We start from the raw sequence: 21,531 nt of genomic DNA, 5'->3' as shown, positions 1-21,531 counted from the left end.
TTTCTGTTCCAAGTGCATTTGAGCTCCACTGGGAAAAACATACAGCTGCAGTCTCAGTTATTATTTCACTAACTGAGCAGATGATTTATACCAGTTTGTATTGCTACATCATGTCTGTTCTGTCCCTTCAGTAATAAATATTTACATTTTCTGTTTGTGTTATTTCTATCAGACACATTCTGTCAAACCGTATTAGATATATGATCAGTATTAGATTACAGTGCATCACAGAGGTCATGTCCTCACAGTGCAGTACAGAGTATGTGTGACCTCTTCTCCTGTAAATTAGTCCCAAACACAAAATCACAATGCAGTTTTACTGGTTTTTTAAATTTGATTATTATTATATTATAGAAGTGACATACATTATATGACTTTATAACTGTTGTTTAGTCTGTGATGGTCTGTGGTTGACAGACTGACCTCTGCTGCCATCTGGTGTTTGAGCAGCAGACGACACTCACTGATGAAGTGATTATTACACACAGTATGAAGAACCAAAACTCATAAAACATATTTATTACTTTATTATGAGTAAAGAAATGATCACAGTGAGTAAAGAAAGTGAGTAACGAAATGATCAGTTACTAAATACTTAAACACCAGTGACAAATTTCTGTGTGAACAGCATCCAAATCAAATCTCAGAATTTAAACTGGTTTACACATTCAAGAACATTAATATAAGTGATAAATTACAGAAAACATCATTTTCACTCATCAGTGTTTGCAATGACCGCGTTTACATGCACAAAATATTCCTACTAAGCTGTTTACATGTCTAATGAAAGCAGTGGTGCATACTTCAGTTTTCCCTATTCTTGAATCCCACATATCCCACAGAGCTGAACATAAACAGGTAAAACTACAGTAAAACCCCAGTTATGATGCACATTCTGAATGTGCTGTATACATGTCCAAAGAATGCTCCTAAAACCTGATTAATGAGTATATCACACATTTATTAATCGGAAAATGCGACATTTTTTGGAATAAGGCCTAATTCAGAACATCCAAACAGAATATGCTGTTTACATGACCCGTATCAAATTCTGAACACTGTCATATTCGGAATAATAGTGGAATATTAGTGTGCATGTGAACGTAGTCACTGACAGTAACATAGTGCATATACAAATATAACCAAATACAAAAATACATGTTTGGATTTTCTTGATAATTACGTACATTTTTTAAATTTAACTCCACCTTCAAAACTGTTAAAACAAAAAACAAAGTATCTGTTTATTCCTTGATGTTTACAATATATATATATAAAAAAAATAATAATAATAAAAAAAAAAAATATATATATATATATATATATATATATAAAAGTAAGTGAGTAAGGTCACTTAAATAATTCAGTGGACAAGTTAAAACATATAATTTAAAGTTGGAAAGGTAAAAAGGGAAAACTACTGTGTGACTTGTGAAACAAAAGCAGTGAACACTCCTGGTATTTAATTTAATGTTATTTTCATTTAATTTTGCTTTAGAATTAAAGGAGGAAATTATTACTTCTAATTTTAAATGGTTTCTGAGTGTGTTTATTATTTCAGAGATTGAAAGCTATATAGCCTTCATACTATATACCAACTTATATTAGAGTGTGGTCTTGTACTGTGTTAAAGGGATAGTACACTCAATTGTTTGTTACACTGTGTTCTCACAATAAGTTATATTCAAGAGGTATAGAATTTCCAAAGTGACCCAAGCTAAAGACATTAAATTAATCAGAGATAATATAACAAAGGAAATTAGGATGAAGAACTCAGGGCCCCATCTACATAATATAGAGTGTAGACAGGCTACACATCTAAAACTCTTGTACAGTTCTGTACTTTTTTTGGTCAAAATGTACTATATACATATGTGAAGTGTTGTTGTTTTCAAAAATGTTAAAGTTAATTACTTCTGTAAAGTTGTTTAATTCTATTATTTGTCTTTTGTTAAACAATAACTTTAGACACCATTTGAACATGCACATCTAATCTGTACATTTAATTCTTGGCTAGTGTTCATATGAATCTGGTGGCTGCTGTTAAGGATTTTATTATTCTTACTGCAGTGACTCCAAACATTTTTACATTGCATGTTTTAGAGTTTGGGTTTCTGGCCAAACTTCACCTGCTTCCAAACTGCAGAGAAGGAACAAAGTCTGAAGTTTGTTTATTTAATCGGAGACAAAACATGTTGGTTTCACAATAAAGATGTTTGTTACACTGAAGCGTTGGTGGAGTTTTGACCTTTTTATGTTGCATTTCTAATTTTTACTTTTTCAAATATTTCAGGGTTTCCTTTTTTCTTACTCATTTGAATACATTTTCTTCTTTTAGAAACATGTTTCAGTTTATTTTTAGCTCAATTTGAAAGAATAAAGATAAATATTTGTTTGTCCTGTTTCCGTTTTGGCCTTTCAAACTGCACTATTTTAAGTTGCAGTTGGTTAATGATTGTAAAGATCTGTCATAGCTACATAAGGAAATATATGACTTTCACTTAACATTTTGAACTGTTTGTTCATGAATTGAAATTAATAGATGTAATTCTGTTGAGTCAAATTATGCAGTTGAATCTGCACCATCTTTTATAACACGACATTTTCTATTCCTCTTTCCTCTTGTATCGTTTTCTGCTCTCTTCGTCATCTGTTTCTTTTGACACCGGCTCTGCATTGAAAATGACGGTGTAATGATCTGATATCCCGTCATCCTGTCGGCTCCTCTACATGCTGAACAAGATTATACCATTCCAAAAGCTGTCGAAACTCAGTAGTTGAGCTCATCATTTCATTCTCAACATGAATATTGAAGTCGCCAGTAGTGATGATGCTGTTGTAACGTGCAGAAGCTTCATCCAAAAGACTTTGAAACTCTTCCAGGAATCGGTGGAACTGGGTCAAGCTGTTCAAGTTACCCGGTGGGCGATACACATTGATGAGCAGGACAGGTTGGCCCCACTCACGATGTTGCAGCTCTGCAGCAACATATTCAAAGGTTTCTGGGCCTTTTTTTGTTAGTTTTATTTTTTCACCCTGTAACACCTGTGAATACTGAATCGCTACCCCTCCCCCTCGAGATTTCCTCACCTGCTTGACATTGAAAGTGTCTCGAGTTGGCCTCACCTGATGAAAGGAACTGAAATTTTCTGGTGAAGCTGCCCCGAGAACGTGATCTCCACCTTTCCTTTTTAACCATGTCTCAGTTGGGAGAAAGACGTCCAAGCTGTTTTGTGTTATGAGCTCTTTGATTTCTTCTGTTTTTGCTGTCAGTGACTGAACATTGAGCAGCCCCATCCTTATTGATCCAGGAGGACTTGGGTTGGTCTCAAACTTGTGATTGTTTTCTTCATTACTGTCACTTTTTCTGGTTTTGATCAACACAACCAGCTTTTTCTTTTGCTTTCCGCCACTCTGCTTGTTTTCCTCTTCCTCTGTCTCTTCCTCACTATCACTCTCCTCATCCCCTCGATCACTCTCTTCCTCCTCACGATCTCTCTCTTTATCCCCTCGATCACTCTCTTCCTCCTCACGATCTCTCTCCTCATCCCCTCGATCATTCTCTTCCTCCTCACGATCTCTCTCTTCATCCCCCCGATCACTCTCGTCCTCCTCATGATCTCTCTCTTCATCCCCACTATCTCGTTTTTTGTTCATTTCTCTGGAAAGAGAATAAGAAATCGCAGCAGCACATCTACGAAGCTGTTCCTCTTCTTGTTTTCTGGCGAACTCTCTGCGAAGCTGTTCCTCTTGCTGTCTTCTGGCGACCTCTCTGCGAAGCTTTTCCTCTTCTTGTTTTCGGGCGATCTCTCTGCGAAGCTTTTCCTCTTCTTGTTTTCTGGCGACCTCTCTGCGAAGCTGTTCCTCTTGTTCTCGTTGATGTTTCTCCATCTCTTCAAGCATCCTCCTGTGAACAACGACAGTGAAGATACAGTCAGAATAATTTAAAAACACCAACATCGATGGTAGCAATGTTGAAACACCAAAGCCAACTAGATTTACTTTGAAATTAGATTTCAGAAGAAATAATTGTGAACTGAATAATTTTTAAAAAGTCTTAGGCTAAGCAGTTTTGAGGACTATTTGTAGATCACAGCTACAACTTGCTGGGAGCTACTGTATGTGGTTGCTAAGGTTTGTTGGTTGCTGTGATGTTTTGAGTCATTACTACAGTATGTTTCTCTGCTTTTGCTAAAGTCATCTGGCTGGTGTGTCTGCTAGGTGATGTCTGTGGTGTTCAGTTTAGGGTTCTGGTAAGGTGATAATTGGTCAACTGCTGAGTTGTAAGAGTTGCAGGAGGGTTTGGAGTTGCTGCTACTTCAACATGTTGCTCTGCAGATGCAAGAGTCACTTTGTTGTTAGATGGTTACTATGGTGTGTGGTTTAATGACCAAGGAGTATGGAAGGGTGCCATGACTGATTGCTAATGCCAGGTTCAGACCGCACAATATTTTTGACTGATAAGATGTCACTGTGTCAAATTAGACAATTATAGAGCGAAAAGTCAGACTGCATGTTGGTACCCGACCGATCTGACAGATGGAGGTGCCAGTGTTGAAGTAAATTAAAATGAAACATTAAAATTTATCATTTATTACTCATTTCTGTACTTATCTCTTGGCTGGTGTATGTCTGTGCTGTCTCAGAGGGGACTGTCTTACTGTATGTATGAAAAAGATTTATAGCACATTCCTAGGTGAGTAGTGAGTCTCCTCTTGCCATCTGCTCGTGTTTCCATAGAAGCTAATATCTGTGCTGAACTCTGCCTGAAAGCTTTCCTCTGTTTCACAGTTCCACCTCCCAGCATGAGCAGTACCAGCAACAAGTTGCTCAACAAGGTGACAGATAGTGAAGAAATTCGGACTTGTCTTTTTGTTGGGACGTTCCAGATGTGGCATCAGTTGTCGTCCACTATGATACACTACTTATATTGTCCTCCCTGATGCCCTTTTTCAGTCCTGATGCCCGATGTCTGTTGGGTGGAGTTGGCATTGAGCTGATATCGTGTAGTCTGAACCTGGCAGGAGGTTTCTAAGACATTCTTAGTGGGGTGGTGATTGGTTGCTGGAGTGTTTGGTGCTGTTCTCTGATTCTAATGTCTCTTTTTCATGATGATTCGGCTTCAAGCTGCTGTGACATAACCTGCTTCAACCCTTTCATCTGCATGATCAGTATGTTCCTAACAGTTCACTGTTGGCAAACACTTGGAGCATCATGGATGGAGATGATATAGAGGATTATAGATTATACAGTGAAGAGAATTATACTGCAGTTGTGGTTTACACATGTTTCTGTTTTGGTCTGGAGTTTTTTATCTAACATGAATCCAAACTTACTGCAGCTGCTGTTCTTTCTAAATGAGGAAATTACAAACTGTTTACTGACACCTTTCAAACCTACAGAATCACTTTAATGTATTTCACAGAAAACATCATACTTCATGTCGTCAAGCTGTTTCCTCAGTGTCCGGGTCATCTCTAAGATTGCGTCAGCTGTGTCTCTCAGTGATTGGCTCGCCTCAGTCACATGATTCTTCTCGGTCAGGTCTTTCCAGTTGTCAATGGCCTCTGAAAGTGCAAACGCCAGTCCAACAGCTCCTCCCAGAGCCTGATGGTCAATGGGAAGAGATCAATACATTCATTTTCAGTCTTATGAGATGAAGCAAATGCACATTTATCAAACATATATTGAATAAAAACATTAAGTCAATAATTATCAATCTATTAATAACAACATTTTGACATGTTATTATAAAAGATAATTATGTATGATTGTCTGTGTCATATGTGTATAGTTAAATAATCTTACCATGCCGCCTCCTTTAAGAAATGTTTTAAATCCAGCCGATGACACTGTTTTGATGAGTTGTTCAGCTCCTTTAGCAAACAAAAGTTTGGATGCTTTCCCTTCAGCTTTAAATGAGAAACATATTAAAACACCGGCGACTGCAATCATGACTTCAGGCTTGATTAAGTTTGGGTTGAGCTGTGGTGAATCCAGGCCAGTAAACCCTCTCGCCCCCCCCCAACCATCTCCAAATGAGCTGATGTTGATTGGCCACTTCAGTCCACTTCTTCTCGCCATGGCTCTCAGAATTTCAGTCATGACATGTCGGTCCAGTTCATCTGGGTCTGCGAAGGAGTTCACTCCCTTCTTCTCCGCCTTCAGTTTCTCCAACAGTCGCTGGATTGTTTCTCAAATGTCGTTGCTCTTCTGTTCTATCTTCTGCGCATCTTTCATGGTGTCGCTGGATATAAGGTGCTCAGTGAGTTTAGTAGCCAGAGAGACGGTGAGACCGACACCAGAAGACAATCCTCCTAACAAACCTAAAGCTGGAGCCGCAGCTCCGCCGGTGAACAAAGTGGCCACGCCGGCCCCGATCAGACATGCAGCTCCCGCCACTGACAATGAACTGCCAATACATTCACTGCCGTTACATTTCTCCCTGAGTGACTCCAGCTCTCTGGCCAGTTTCCGTAGCTTCTCTGCACAGCGCTCCCTCTGCTCGATCCAGGAGAAAATCCGCTCCAGCAGCTGGTCAGCTGTGGCCATGATGGAGGTCCTCCAACCAGAGAGCAGAAAACCTCAGCAGTGTGATCAACAGGAAGCTGAAAGAAGAAAGTTGGAGGATGCATTAGAGCAGTGGTTCCCAACCTTTTACCTTCAGAGACCCCTATTTTACCTTTAAACTGACGACCCCTGAGGAACTGACATATTATGGACCTTTCAAATTATATTCAGTTCAGAACAGTACAGGCTTGGTGACCCCTAGTGGGGGTCGGGACCCCCAGGTTGGGAACCAGCGGAGTAGAGGACACTTTGAATTATTTGTTGCAACCATCCATCTTCATGACAACTGAGCAATATCTGCTGATGAAGACCAGGAAACACAGTTGGAAGCTCTGAAATGGACCTTGAAGTAAATTGTTACGTCTCTGGTCACAAATGAACTCTTACACAGGTCTAAAAATGCTGTAAAGCACTTCTTCTGTAACATAAGAGATTTAAAAATTACATTTGTTTTAATGTTGACAAATAACAGACTTTTTACAAATAAGTACAAATTAAAAGGGAAAGAAAAAGTAGAGATACAAACACAAAAGAAGAAATAAAAGCTGTACAGTTAAATATATATTATAATGAATATATATGTAAAATATTTTAAATCATTTGTTAAATAAATAGACAAGGCATAAAAAGGAATCATAAAAGTAAAACAAATACAGTACAACCCAAACCACATTATATCATCTCCTCACCCTCCCAAACTCCTTTGAGGAAAACAAAACAAAATACTGGTAACAAATAGTCGTTACAAAGCTGGTCTTCATAATCTGCATTTGGTTTAAAGTGTTTGAAAAGTTCGACTCTGTTGTTTCTACACTTTGGTTAAAGCCAAGCTGCAGCACGTACAGCTGATCTCATGGGTGTGTACAGGAAGGATTACATAAACAAGACTGTTACATATGTGATTACTGTATAACAGCAGAGCTGCAAAATCTTCTTATATTTCAGATATCATGTTAAAACAACTCTCTGGCTGTTTGTTGGGGATCAGTCCTACAACGCTGGTTCACCTCTTACTGGGGTTCATCACCATGGTAACATGGTGGATCAACACCGCCACCATGGACCAATCAGATCACTAGAAATAAAGAGTCATCATTCCTACAAGATCACGACATGGACAGTCCTGAGTTATAATAAAGTGTTAAAGTAAAAATGATCAATATATATTTTTATAGGTCAGTTGTTCCATGTTTCTGGTTTTAAATCAGAGCTTCGTGCAAAACGGTCAGATCGTTTACGACACTAAACACATATTTTAATAGTTTAATAGTGATTTTACTCTCTGATTCATCACTGCAGTCAGAATAACATGAGACAACTGTGTGATGAAAACTGCAAATAAAAACATTAATACTGTTAATTGGCTCCATGATTATAAATCATCAGTCATTAACTACTTTTACACTCTTTGCTTCAGCAACAGAAACAGTCTGACGTTACTTTAAGTTTGTAATGTGACATATTCAGATGGTTTCTAAACAGTAAAAATACTCCCTCTATACTTCAGTCATATAGAATAATTCCTACATGTATTTTATTGATTTATGATTTCTAGTGTTTGTTGTATGATTACAGGCTCGTTTACATCTCACTTGGTTGAATATGACTTTTTGCTTTCTGCAGGTTCTTGGTTTCACTGTTTCATCTCATATCATATGAAGAACAGCTCTGATTTATCAGCTTATAGCTGTTCAACCAGAGTTACTGAGCTGCTTGATAAAAGCTTCATAGTTCTGGTTCTGGACAGACAAAGTTGGGCTCAGTGAAGCCAGAACATCCTGGATATGTTGAACTTGACTTATAGTTCAGGCCTCTGTTCTCAGTTCAGTTTTTGTCGTGTTGTTGTTGTTGTTTGTTAGTGAAACAAGACACAGGTGAAACACATAAGGCAATCAACAAAGGCAGGAAAACACATGAAATAAAAGGTAACAACACATAAGGAGAGAACATTTCAAAATAAAACAGGAACTAAATTAATTAGACATCAACGAACAAGTGACACAACACAAGGGCAGGCTGGGGGCTGATACACTGTGGAAGACACTGGGAGCAGGGCAGGTGAGAAGGGAAAGTGGGGAGGGAAAGGCAGAGGCAACACTAGGAAGACAGAGAACAGACCAGCCACTAAAAGGCAACCAAAGTAACACCAAGTCAGAAAGTCCCAGAATAAACACACAAAAGATCTTCAAAACCAACCAGCAGAATCACAATCTACGTGATCCAAGTGTGCTCAGAGAGCTGTTCACACTTTTTTATTGTATAGATTAGGAAATTTACATTTAGACCTGCAGCTGGATGAAAAAATAGAAAAATAAGCGTTTCTTACCTGTTTGGTAAGAATCTGAGTCCAAAAGCTTTTCCTGTTGTGTTTAAGTAAAGTTTTAAACAAAGCAGAGACTGAGACTGTGAATCTCGGCTCTGAGTTTGTTCCTTCGACTGACTGTTTTTCTTCTTCTTCTTTTTTCCGCTTTATTGCGGGTGGCAACCAGCGTAAAGGCGCATTACCACCACCCCTATGTTGGAGTGTGAACCAGTTATCTACCCCTATGTTACCCTTTCCTGCTTCAGCGTCCAGACCGTGGTCAGGAAGCACAGGAGAGACTTTATTTACTCTCCAGAGCCGAAGTCACCGCTAACTTCGGGGTTAACTCCCTCCACTTTATCAACAGGTAGCAAAGCAAGAAACGGGAGCAGTTCAGTCAGAACAGCTCAAACTGTACATACGCTGTACTATAACTGTCACAGCTAAACTGCTAACTTAACTTTCTCTGTGCTCCGGTCACCGCCATCACAGTCACACGTGCTCGCTCCCTCTGACCACCCACTTGCATCACGCGCACTTCCTAGGCACTGAGCTATTTCTTAAAGGAACCACGCCACTTGTATAACACCTATGAACAAGTCAGAAAAGAGAAAAAAAGGAAAATGTCCTAAATGCTAAATTCTGTTGATCAATCCAGTTTCTCTCAAGTACCCCAGATAGCAAAAATGATACGGCCCAGATCCGGCCCAGAGCCTCCATAAGTTGTGGGCCAGATCTGTAAAATGGACCCGGGCCGGTGTCCTTTGGCACAACGGGCCAATAACGGTGCGGATCCGTTTTTTCGCTTTTGGGCCGGCACTGGGCCAGCTCCAGAACGGATGAGATTATTTTGTAGTCATTTGTCCGAAGGTGGGCCAGATCCGCTTCAGTTCTGTACTGGATCCGGCCCAGAGCCTCCATAAGTTCTGGGCCAGATCTGTAAAACGGACCCGGGCCGGCGTCCTTTCTTATCTGGGCCGGTACTCTGCCAGCTCCAGATCGGATCACTTTCTAGCCATTTTGTTCAAATATTTGCTGTATCTGAATTAGTTCTGGGCTAACCTTTATCTTTTCCATAACTAAATTCAAACTAAAAAAAAGTATCTCTGGATATAAATTTCTAGAACTATGGTTGCATCATCATAACTGGTTGTTTTTTTAAAAAAAAACAAAAAAAAAAAACAGAAATCATAAGTTACGACAGGAGATGCTGCTTTGTTGATCGTTCACTGTACACTCATCAGTCAAAATCTGTAATGAAGTGTACTCTACTCATGGTGGATTAACTCCAGAAAAAAGTGAATGAAGCGCAACATGACATCACTTGGGTTTACCTGTGCATGTTGAGTGTAAACTGAGTAAATATAAAATAGTGTAATCATGTCATATGACAATAGCATATGGCATATGAAGAAGAGACGAAGTCCTTTTAAACCCATAATTTAGAGTGTAACAGAAGTATAAAAACTGACCTTTGACACACCGAAGCACACTGGGAAGAACTAATGTAATTGTCAGGGACCAAGCAGTAAGGCTCAAGAACACCAGGTGTGTAGCATAAAGCATTGTTATTTATTTACAATTTAATTTAATCTTAAAATTCAAATTCAAAATACAAAGATCACTAGAGAAAAGTAAAACAGCATAATGAACTCAACCAGGTTGGCAGGAATAAACAATTAACTAACAACCTTAACCTTAATAGCAACAACAATACCAACATTATTCACAACCAAACTAACTGTGACCCCTACCCCCCCAAAAAAACCAACAAAAAAAACCCAACAAAACTTAAAATTTAACTGAATCCCAAACATATCCCCACCCATATGACCTCTCCCACTGCCTGCTGTCACTTCCACTTCCTCATGCCACTTCTTTTGCTGGATCCATGAAAAACAAAAAGTTACAACATAATTTAAAGCAAGCAAGAAATGACAGAATGTTAACCAAAATGTGTGCATACAAATTAGCAAACTGTCAAAAAATAAAGTGTGTGCTGTAGGAAAAACAAAAGGCTATGTGTACTGTCATTACTTAAAATGTTTGTACGTTAACGGTGCTAAAAAGAAAACCACTGACACTCAGTATCGGTGTTTAGTGCGGCTGCCACAGTAATCATGAATGCAAAATATATGTAAAATATACAGTACCTTTTATGAAGTCAGCCACTGCTGCTCGGTGGAATGTTGTGATGCCTATAAACAACCAATTGTGAAGTTTAAAACACAAAACATAAGTGCTACTGCAAAAGACTAGCACAATGCTTTATCTGAAATTTACCGTGGTTAATGCCTCTTTAGCCTTGGCACGGTCTTTGCGGCCACCTCCCCGGTCAGATGCCAAGTTAAACCATCTGATAGCGTATGAGTCGATCTCACTATGTGGAGCACTGCTAGCAGCTTGGTTCTTCCTTACAGCCCCTGTTGAGAGAGAATGTCCATCACATTGTAAGACAGATAAGCTGTCAGCGACCGAAATTCTCCATTCTCAAACCGACTAACGTTACAAGTACAGAGGTGAGTGAACCTCTCTCTTAGCTAGTCACAACAACTAAATGAACAACCAAATACAATATGCTTTTCAATGGTAATACATATTGCAGCGCATTACACAACTTATTACACAGCGATCAGACAATGAATTACAGTTAACTTAAGATGAAATTTTTAACTTCTTTACGTTACTTATCCAATAAGACTGCAAAACTTTAACTAACTTATAGCCTGGATTTGAAAATTACTGTAATGATGGGGAATTCAAAGCAGGAAAACAAACAAAACAAAAAAAACGTACCCTACTGATCCGCGGCACTCTGGGGGAACCTGAACCTGAAATAAAGACCGGTTGTGCTGTGGTTCAAACTAATGTTAGCAGTTAGCCTTAAGGTTAGCCGTTAGCCTATATGCTACTGGCTACATTCCTATGAGCAGCTAACGTAACGTCAACAGATAGTAAGATGCGGATGAAAAGCAAGTTGTGGGCAACATTGGTTGTAACATCACTAATAACAAACACAGAGTTGTTTATTCATTATTAATTCTAACTAACTTAGCTAGTTAAGTAAGCTAGCCCGGCTAAAAAGCTAGCCGTTGCCGATATAATATTATTAGCAAGCTTAAATGGGAAGTCAAAACTTTCTGAAATTATGTTAAGAAGCATAAAACCACTTTAAATACTGTTTTGCCACAACATTATTCGCCTTACCGTTATAAATAATTTTCCAGGGCTGGAAGAAAAGCCGCCAACGGTCTCCTGCTTCTCCTTGGTCCGGTCTGATACGACTGAACAAAAGGAAAAAGAAAAAAAATCGCGCGCTCGTTTCCACGGATCTGGCCCGTAACTACTTTGACTCTGCTGACTGATTGCGAGTCTAACTGACACACCCACTCGTCAGCCTGTATGCGGTCCGTATCTGGCACGGGGACGTAAAACCGGTGAGACTGTAACACGGATCTGCCGGTTTGGAGGCGGATCCGGTCCAGAGTCAGTTGCTATCTGGGACTGGAATAGACTCCCTAACCCAGTTGTAAATTGTGGAGATGATCGTGCTACATGCTAACATGCTATGGTAAGCGTATTGTGTCATTTTCGGTTGCCAACTGTTTACTGATAGCGTTGTTGCTGCTCTCAACTCATTTGATTTTGCTATATTTCTTAATACTGTGGATAAATACCCGCTGTATATTTAAACTTTTGCTAGTTCTACACAAGCACTATCAGCGCTGTCTCTCTTAGCGACTTTTCTCGCTAATCGCACAGTTGTTAGTTACTTTAGCTCAGCAGCTAGCATTAGCAGCTAACTTAATGATGGCTTCTCTCTCTCACTCTCCTGCTCTCTCTTGCTCGGTGTGTCTTATGTTTAGTTATTCCTCTGCCTCCTTTAGTGATAATGGTACGTTTAATAAGTGTAGTTTATTTGCAGTACTGGAGGCGAGGCTCAGTGAATTGGAAGCGCGGCTTCGCACCATTCAAAAACAATCAGTAACTAATGTAGTTAGCCAGCTCCCAGTATCCGGTGTGGGCCGACCTAGCATAGCTCCCACTCCCCCGGTAGTTCCCGAGCAGCCGGGAAGCCAGGGCGGCTGGGTGACTGTCCGAAGGAAGCATAGCCCTAAGCAGAAGCCCACGGTTCACCACCAACCAGTTCATGTTTCTAACAGGTTCTCCCCCCTCAGCAACACACCCGCTGAGAAACAAACTTTGATTATTGGCAGCTCCATAGTCAGAAACGTGAAGTTAGCGACACCAGCAGCCATTGTTAAATGTATTCCTGGGACCAGAGCGGGCGACATTGAGTCAAATTTAAAACTGCTGGCTAAGAATAAACGTAAATATGGTACAATTGTTATTCATGTCGGCGGTAACGACTCCCGATTACGCCAATCGGAGGTCACTAAAATCAATGTTGAGTCAGTGTGCACATATGCGAAGACAATGTTGGACTCTGTCATATTCTCTGGACCGCTGCCTAATCTGACCAGTGATGTCATGTATAGCCGCATTTCATCATTCAACCGCTGGCTGTTGAGGTGGCGTCCAGCAAACGATGTGGGCTTCATAGATAACTGGCAGACTTTCTGGGGAAGACCTGGTCTGACTAGGAGAGACGGCATACATCCCACTCTGGATGGAGCTGTTCTCATATCTAGAAATATGGCTGAGTTTATTAGCAGACCAAAACCATGACAACCCAGAGTTGAGACCAGGAGGCAGAGCTGCAGTCCTACACGCTTCTCTGAACTTCCATTAGAGCAGTTACCCACCCAAAACCACATAGAGACTGTGTCTGTCCCCAAAACCACATAGAGACCGTGTCTGTCCCCAAAACCACATAGAGACTGTGTCTGTCCCCAAAACCACATAGAGACTGTGTCTGTCCCCAAAACCACATAGAGACTGTGTCTGTCCCCCAAACCACATAGAGACTGTGTCTGTCCCCCAAACCACATAGAGACTGTGTCTGTCCCCAAAACCACATAGAGACTGTGTCTGTCCCCAAAACCACATAGAGACTGTGTCTGTCCCCAAAACCACATAGAGACTGTGTCTGTCCCCCAAACCACATAGAGACTGTGTCTGTCCCCAAAACCACATATAGACTGTGTCTGTCCCCCAAACCACATAGAGACTGTGTCTGTCCCCAAAACCACATAGAGACTGTGTCTGTCCCCAAAACCACATAGAGACTGTGTCTGTCCCCAAAACCACATAGAGACCGTGTCTGTCCCCAAAACCACATAGAGACTGTGTCTGTCCCCAAAACCACATAGAGACTGTGTCTGTCCCCCAAACCACATAGAGACTGTGTCTGTCCCCAAAACCACATAGAGACTGTGTCTGTCCCCCAAACCACATAGAGACTGTGTCTGTCCCCAAAACCACATATAGACTGTGTCTGTCCCAAAGTAAACAGAAGGGGATTCATTCATAAAAATCTAATAAAAATTAGAACCACGTCTGCAATAGTACAACAAAACAAGAGAATTAAATGCGGACTCTTAAACATTAGATCTCTATCATCTAAAGCTGTATTAGTAAACGATTTAATCTCAGATCATCATATTGATTTATTTTGTCTTACTGAAACCTGACTGTTTCATGGAGAATACATCAGCCTAAATGAATCCAGTCCCCCCAGTCATATTAATACTCACATTCCTCGAGATACTGGCTGAGGAGATGGAGTTGCAGCCTAATCATCAACCCTGGACCTAAATTTCATCATAACTCATTCTTGTTCTTAGTCTCTCTCACCCAACTGGCAAACTTTACAGCCAGTTCTATTTGTTATAGTGTACTATACTATGTAATACACTTTGAAAATAATATATTAAATCAGATCCAGGATCACATTCATAAATAGTGTAATTTAAATAAGTATACTAAAGCATAGCTTAAGTTAAATGACAGTTTCAGTCAACTTTTTCAGACTTATACTATAAAAGCACATACACTAAAGAAAAATATACTTTTATGATGTAGTACTTAAGTACAACTTAAATGCAATACAGGCATTCTTATAAAAAATATACATGGACATTTTAAAAAATAATTTTGAAATGTATGCTCTTAAAAAGTATAATAAAATGTATCTTAGATTAAGTGCATGGTAGAGTGAACTTGCTATAAATATACTGTTAAAGCACATTAAATACAATAATTAAAAATAGATTTTTAAAAAATATTACTTAAGTTAAACCTTAAAAAAACATGATATTTATACACTTTTACTAATTACGTATTTTGGAGACACCTAAAATGCACTGTTACTATACTTCAACACAAGTAGAAATGTACTTGTTTAAACTTTTAACACACTTTTTATGCTAAAAGTATACTTTAAGGATAGAAAAATTATTAATACTTATTTTTCACTTGGGTCAAAGCTGGGTCCATGGGCAGAGTTAACATCCAGGTGTGAAGTACCCAGGGAATTCTGGGAGACTGAAGGACTCCCTTTGCATGACAAACATGTAGTCTGGCCTGTGAGGCCTCAATAATATAATATTGTGATATTTTATATGAATATAAAATAAGGATTATAAAATGGATAGTTCTGGCCTTTGATGATGATTGTCTGAGTCTCGGTCAAAGCAGTTATTAAATACTCTATAAACACACACCTGTGACCACATCACAGTATTACTGCGCCAATTAATCACCTATACAAACTGTTTCAAAATGTCAGATTTCATTGTGAATTTAGGTTTACTGGGTGGGCTAAGTGTGGATGAGTGGTGAAAAGAGATGGACAGGATGGAGGAGGAAGATAAAAAAAGAAAAAGAAAGGAGACACGCTGAAATTAATGAAAGAGAAAATAAAGACCTGGAAGAGTCAAGAAAGGAAGCCGGGACCCTGTAAGAGATCCAGACCCACCATGCATCGTGGAAAGCGACAAAGACTGTCAGTAAACAGCGAAACCTCCCTGGCTCTCCCTGCTGGAGACGGACGCTGTTTTCTCGGGTGGCGGTGCACCAAAGAGTCAGTAGTGAGGACTGACCGTGAAACGAAACTGAGTTCCCCATACATGAAAACCCACTGGTCATATCAACAGATTAAAGGTATGAAACAGATATTTAACTAGTTAGTAATGTAGAATTTTCTTTTATAACTTTGTCTTGTTATGTGATGTGTCAGCTAACTTATCCTAAATGTGCGCCAGGTGGCAAATTTAGTTTGTAATGTCACTTCTATTGTCATTAATTAATGTTTATTAGCATGCTAATCGCTAATCGTGAGTTAAGCTAATCGCTAATGAGCCACCATGCTAGGTGGACTTTGTCAAGAAGTTTGTACAAGTTACCTCTGTGTCCAGAATGTAAACTCACATAGTTTATGCTGTAAATATATATATATATAACATATATAATACGCATATATATATAATATAAGTTACAGTGTATTGTGTATTAAAGCTAGAACACAGTCATCAAAGTAGCCTCCTTTTGGAGATATAACAGGCGAACACACTGGTGAAATTCTTTCTACAATGGAAATCAAATATTGTTCAGAAAGTTCTTCCCAACACTGTTTGAAGTTCCTACAAATGTGTTGCACTTGCAGGTTGTTTTGCTTTCACCCTTCAGTCCAGTTCATCCCAAACCAGCTCAGTGGGGTTTAGCTCTGGAGACAGCACTGGCCATCGACATAATTTGAAGCCTACCATCTTGATCTTTTCCTCTGAGGTAACTGTGACAGTGTGCAGGTATGTTTGCTGTATGATGAACCTCTGAGCCAAAATCTGCAAAATGCTGTTTTAGTCCCTTTGGTCCAGAGTTCCAGTCGATCTGGATCCAGCTAAAGAGCCTCAGATCATCACGCTTCCTCCTCCAAGCTTTCATACAGACAAAGAGGTTTGTAAGTAATCAGCAAAAGTTGGGAAACATGTAGGAATTGTTTCCATCAACTTTCAAGACTTAATTTACTTCCATTGCTGCAGAAAAGATGATTTGTTCTGTTTTTTGTTAACCCGAGTTATAACTATGAAATTTGCATTATTTTTCAGTTTTTGGTAATTAAACTCTTTGTCACCTCTGGCAGTTTACTGCTTACCTTTGTATCATTTAAGGTTTATTCACTGGACCTCAACTGCTTTAATTTAGATAAAAACTGGAAAAATGAGAGTTTTCTTTTGACCAGTTTTCATTACTGTAATACTTTTCTTCCAGACTCATGATAACTTAGCAAAGTCTGTCTGCAGATGAAGGCCAACGGATGCAGCTGAGAGTCTGCAGGTCTAGTAAGTGGACCTTGAGTAAAGAATTTTCTTTTTTCCAAAGTCCATAATGAACCTTGAAGTTCCACGTGTCTTCATGAATAATGAACAGTTTTAAACCCACCTGTGGATGATTTGTACATGTGTATTAACAGTTAATTCATGTTTTAAGCATATTTTATAGTATATATTTGACTGTTATCAATCATTATTCACTGGTTATTGATGCCTCACAGGAGGAGTTTTAGTTGTTGACAAATACAATAATAAAACGTTTACATACTGCTTATGAATGCTAAATGTGGGTTATGCGGGTTAAATGTGTGTATTTTCATTAAGTACTGATCGAAGATTTAAGTGCATCTTACATCTTAAGAGAAAATCTCATTGATATAAAAGCTGAAGGAGCCAAATGGATCCCTGCAGTTTCATCCTGAAGTAAACAGACAGCCAGCAAGTCCAGTAATCATTTATTTCAACTTATACGTACATTAGTGGGAATAAAACATACACACAGTTTATTATCAGCATCCACAATAAAACACAGGTTTTACAAACTATATATGAATAAATCAGTTCTGTTTACAGACTTTATTCCACTGATTACAGGCTGCAGTATGGAGACAGTTTTCAGATTGTAATGATGATTAAAATGATAATGATTTTCTAAAGTCAAGTATTTATTCATAGAAAAATAATAACAAATAAACAAATATTAGAAAATAAAGATCCAACAACAGTTTTCATGGTTCTCTGAATGATTTTAACAATGAGTGCGGAGTTTTTATGTGAGTATTTGCCCAAAAGCTGATATTTTGCTGCTGAAATATTTGTCAACAATCCAAACATGTTTCCTTGTGAGTCAATGTGAACGCAAAGTTTATTAATATGAGGAATTATTCCATAAACCATCATGTAGAAGAAACTAGATCTCATGAATGAACACATTGTTCTAAAACTAAAACTAAACTGATATGAAAAATAAAAAAAAAACTTCTTCACTGAATCTACAGTTTGATGTTCTCTCACTCAGCTTTTTACAGTTTGATCACAAACAGAGAAGATGTCTAACCAAACATAGCTTTAAAAGCTCTGTAGAGGTCCGGGTTCAGGTGCACATCATCGAGTGAAGAGTGCATGTAAGTGTTGTCGATGGTGCAGGCGTACTGCCGCTTCAGATACTCCTGGTCAAACTTCTGTCTAGCAGATCTGTCACCCAGACAGGCAGCGAGATGGACGGTGGCTTCAAACCTGGTGAAAAGCAGCACCAGAGACAGAGCCAAAGTGACGATGAAGAACGGGACTCTTACTGAAAAAGCTTTCTCTGCTGGGAGGATGAACGGGACAATGACGCGGTTTCTTCCTGGTCGGCCGGGTCTATCATAGAGAAACACAAACCTTTTCCATGCTCCGTCCTTTGGTGGATACACAGGGCTGAGCATGATGTTGGGAATCCTTTGGCCGCCAGCATTCTTCATTGAGTTCCAGTCGTTGGGCAGTTTGGTGGGCTGATGCCCTTCATGAGGAATTTTACATTTTACATATTTGTTTTCACCTATTTTCACTTTTTTCCTACAGTAAAACGCTCTGTGTTGAGGCATCATGCGTCCTGTAGCAACACCATACGCTACATCACCATTGATGACACAGTTCCAGGGAGAATACAGGATCACGTCTGTGATGGAGGACAGAGGCAGCAGACAGCTGGCCGGGATCATGTAGTCTCTGATGCATCCGTGTGCAACAAGGATGATGTCAATGTTGTCACTGTGGTTCTTCTTTTCTTCCTCATCAATGCGTTTCTTCAGGTAACAAAACATGTCCAGCAGATAGAAGAAAGCTTCAGACTCTGAATTTTTTATCAGCCATCGCTTCATAGTTTCATCCTTACACTGTTCTATCGCAAACTCAATCAGTGTCTTCTTGTCATGAAAGCTCCTGTTGCTGTTTTCAACTGCTTGTTGAACTCTGGCCAACCTCTCATACACCTTTCTGTAGGAGAAATTGAATTAAAAAAAAATCAATTCTAATAATGCATTTTAAATTAATTTATTTAACAATAATAATAATAATAATAATAATGATAATAATGGTTCAGCAGTAGATCCTCATTTATCTGAGAATATGGACAGAAAACTTTAGCAGCATGATTCAGATTTTCAGAAAAAAAAGAAACAATTAATGATTTAATTTTTTAGTGTCAAACCTACAGAATCACTTTAATGTATTTCGAAGGAAACATCATACTTCATGTCGTCAAGCTGTTCCCTCAGTGTCCGGGTCATCTCTAAGATTGCGTCAGCTGTGTCTCTCAGTGATTGGCTCGCCTCAGTCACATGATTCTTCTCGATCATGTCTTTCCAGTTGTCAATGGCCTCTGAAAGTGCAAACACCAGTCCAACAGCTCCTCCCACAGCCTGATGGTCAATGGGAAGAGATCAATACATTCATTTTCAGTATTATCAGACAAAGCAAATGCACATTTATCAAACATATAATGAATAAAAACATTAAATCAATAATTATCAATCCATTAATAACAACATTTTGACATGTTATTATAAAGGATAATTATGTATGATTGTCTGTGTCATATGTGTATAGTTAAATAATCTTACCATGCCGCCTCCTTTAAGAAATGTTTTAAATCCAGCCGATGACACTTTTTTGATGAGTTGTTCAGCTCCTTTAGCAAACAAACATTTGGATGCTTTCCCTTCAGCTTTAAATGAGAAACATATTAAAACACCGGCGACTGCAATCATCATGACTTCAGGCTTGATTAAGTTTGGGTTGAGCTGTGGTGAATCCAGGCCAGTAAACCCTCTCGCCCCCCCCCAACCATCTCCAAATGAGCTGATGTTGATTGGCCGCTTCAGTCCACTTCTTCTCGCCATGGCTCCCAGAATTTCAGTCATGACATGTCGGTCCAGTTCATCTGGGTCTGCGAAGGAGTTCACTCCCTTCTTCTCCGCCTTCAGTTTCTCCAACAGTCGCTGGATTGTTTCTCCAATGTCGTTGCTCTTCTGTTCTATCTTCTGTGCATCTTTCATGGTGTCGCTGGATATAAGGTGCTCAGTGAGTTTAGTAGCCAGAGAGACGGTGAGACCGACACCTGTATACACTCCTCCTAACAAACCTAAAAATGGAGCCGCAGCTCCGCCGGTGAACAAAGTGGCCACGCCGGCCCCGATCAGACATGCAGTTCCCGCCACTGACACTGAACTGCCAATACATTCACTGCCGTTACATTTCTCCCTGAGTGACTCCAGCTCTCTGGCCAGTTTCCGTAGCTTCTCTGCACAGCGCTCCCTCTGCTCGATCCAGGAGAAAATCCGCTCCAGCAGCTGGTCAGCTGTGGCCATGATGGAGGTCCTCCAACCAGAGAGCAGAAAACCTCAGCAGTGTGATCAACAGGAAGCTGAAAGAAGAAAGTTGGAGGATGCATTAGAGCAGTGGTTCCCAACCTTTTACCCTCAGAGACCCCTATTTTACCTTTAAACTGACGACCCCTGAGGAACTGACATATTATGGACCTTTCAAATTATATTCAGTTCAGAACAGTACAGGCTTTGGTGACCCCTAGTGGGGGTCGGGACCCCCGGGGTTGGGAACCAGTGGAGTAGAGGACACTTTGAATTATTATTAATCATCCATCTTCATGACAACTGAACAATATCTGCTGATGAAGACCAGGATTCATAAAAGTAAAACAAATACAGTACAACCCAAACCACATTATATCATCTCCTTACCCTCCCAAACTCCTTTAAGGATTCCTTTATTTGATGCTGCACGTCAGTTGCAGTCAGTCATACACGATGCTCTGAACTCTGATTCATTCGTCTGTCCCATGAAAGCGGCTCCAGTCTGCTTCAGCGCGGAGGGTTTGTTTGATTAAAACACCAGCGCGGCAGGAGTGGGCGGTGGATTGTCGGTCTCTGTGTCTCATACAAGGATACAAAGTTAAATCGGAAAACAAAACGAGTGCTCCTGGAAGATAAAACAGAAGCTGCGGTAGGAAGAAGGTCTGAGCCTTTAACAGCTGTAAAGGGATGTCTGCTTGAACGCTTTCCAGAATTTGAGAGGTGGCTAATTGGCGTTTAGCCTCCATTACAGCCCTGTGTATAACTAAAAAAAAATTTTTGCTTAGTTTAACCATCACTCTACACAAACTATTATATATATTCTGACTGTTCATCTCTGTTGTTGTCGCAGTGTTTTGGTGTGAGAATTGTTTGGGCAGCGTGAGAACATAATCAAAAAGTAAATTTATTTAACACAAAGTACTCAAAACAGACAAAAGATAACAATAGGTAGGGTTAGTCTGTAAAATCAGTCATGTAGGGAGTGGATGAGTGAATGTATGCTGTGTGGGTGTTGTATAGTGAAACAAAAGAAACAGAACCAAAAGCAACACAGGAATGTGTGGAGGAGAGA

General features: G+C 39.6%; 3 protein-coding genes across 5 annotated transcripts in view; 1 reads left to right on the top strand and 2 right to left on the bottom strand.

Moving 5' to 3' along the window:
• Window positions 1–1,306: 1,306 nt before the first annotated feature.
• Window positions 1,307–9,538, bottom strand: LOC137168289 (GRB10-interacting GYF protein 2-like). 3 transcript variants are annotated; one of them, XM_067570816.1, is made up of 5 exons: window positions 8,897–9,538; window positions 5,809–6,608; window positions 5,438–5,607; window positions 3,847–3,907; window positions 1,307–3,768 (listed from the first exon to the last, which is right to left on the bottom strand). In XM_067570816.1, exons 2-5 carry the CDS (start codon window positions 6,103–6,105, stop codon window positions 2,710–2,712), a joined length of 1,587 nt encoding a protein of 528 aa, XP_067426917.1. In that variant the 5' UTR covers window positions 6,106–6,608; window positions 8,897–9,538; the 3' UTR covers window positions 1,307–2,709. The 3 variants fall into 3 exon arrangements, with proteins under 3 accessions (XP_067426917.1, XP_067426916.1, XP_067426915.1); XM_067570815.1 differs by having other exon boundaries at window positions 1,308–3,807; XM_067570814.1 differs by having other exon boundaries at window positions 1,309–3,907.
• A 2,733-nt stretch (window positions 9,539–12,271) lies between these two features.
• On the top strand, window positions 12,272–13,784 carry LOC137168293 (uncharacterized). The gene has a single exon (XM_067570820.1). The coding sequence runs from the start codon at window positions 12,680–12,682 to the stop codon at window positions 13,559–13,561; it is 882 nt and encodes a 293-aa protein (XP_067426921.1). The 5' UTR covers window positions 12,272–12,679; the 3' UTR covers window positions 13,562–13,784.
• A 3,760-nt stretch (window positions 13,785–17,544) lies between these two features.
• LOC137168121 (uncharacterized) overlaps window positions 17,545–21,531 on the bottom strand; it is a 5,945-nt gene continuing 1,958 nt past the window's right edge. The window contains exons 2-4 of the mRNA XM_067570611.1: window positions 19,710–20,512; window positions 19,339–19,508; window positions 17,545–19,083 (exon numbers count right to left, since the gene is read on the bottom strand). Of these exons, the coding sequence (XP_067426712.1) occupies window positions 18,159–19,083; window positions 19,339–19,508; window positions 19,710–20,456 (1,842 nt within the window). The 5' untranslated portion in view covers window positions 20,457–20,512 and the 3' untranslated portion in view covers window positions 17,545–18,158. The remainder of the gene's footprint in view (window positions 19,084–19,338; window positions 19,509–19,709; window positions 20,513–21,531) is intronic.

Source organism: Thunnus thynnus, chromosome 17 (assembly GCF_963924715.1).
Source record: "Thunnus thynnus chromosome 17, fThuThy2.1, whole genome shotgun sequence".
NCBI lineage: Eukaryota > Metazoa > Chordata > Actinopteri > Scombriformes > Scombridae > Thunnus > Thunnus thynnus.
Note: the sequence above shows the minus strand (reverse complement) of the source record. Positions and strands in the feature narration are given on the sequence as shown.

Bases quoted from the DNA above. Each gene is read 5' to 3' on its own strand.
- LOC137168289 (XM_067570814.1), bottom strand. From the start codon at position 6,105: ATGACTGAAATTCTGAGAGCCATGGCGAGAAGAAGTGGACTGAAGTGG. The intron at 5,608-5,808 runs GTAAGATTATTT...ATTGACCATCAG, and splicing joins TTCTTAAAGGAGGCGGCATG to GCTCTGGGAGGAGCTGTTGG. The intron at 3,908-5,437 runs GTATGATGTTTT...CGTTGTTCACAG, and splicing joins AAACAGCTTGACGACATGAA to GAGGATGCTTGAAGAGATGG.
- LOC137168293 (XM_067570820.1), top strand. From the start codon at position 12,680: ATGATGGCTTCTCTCTCTCACTCTCCTGCTCTCTCTTGCTCGGTGTGT.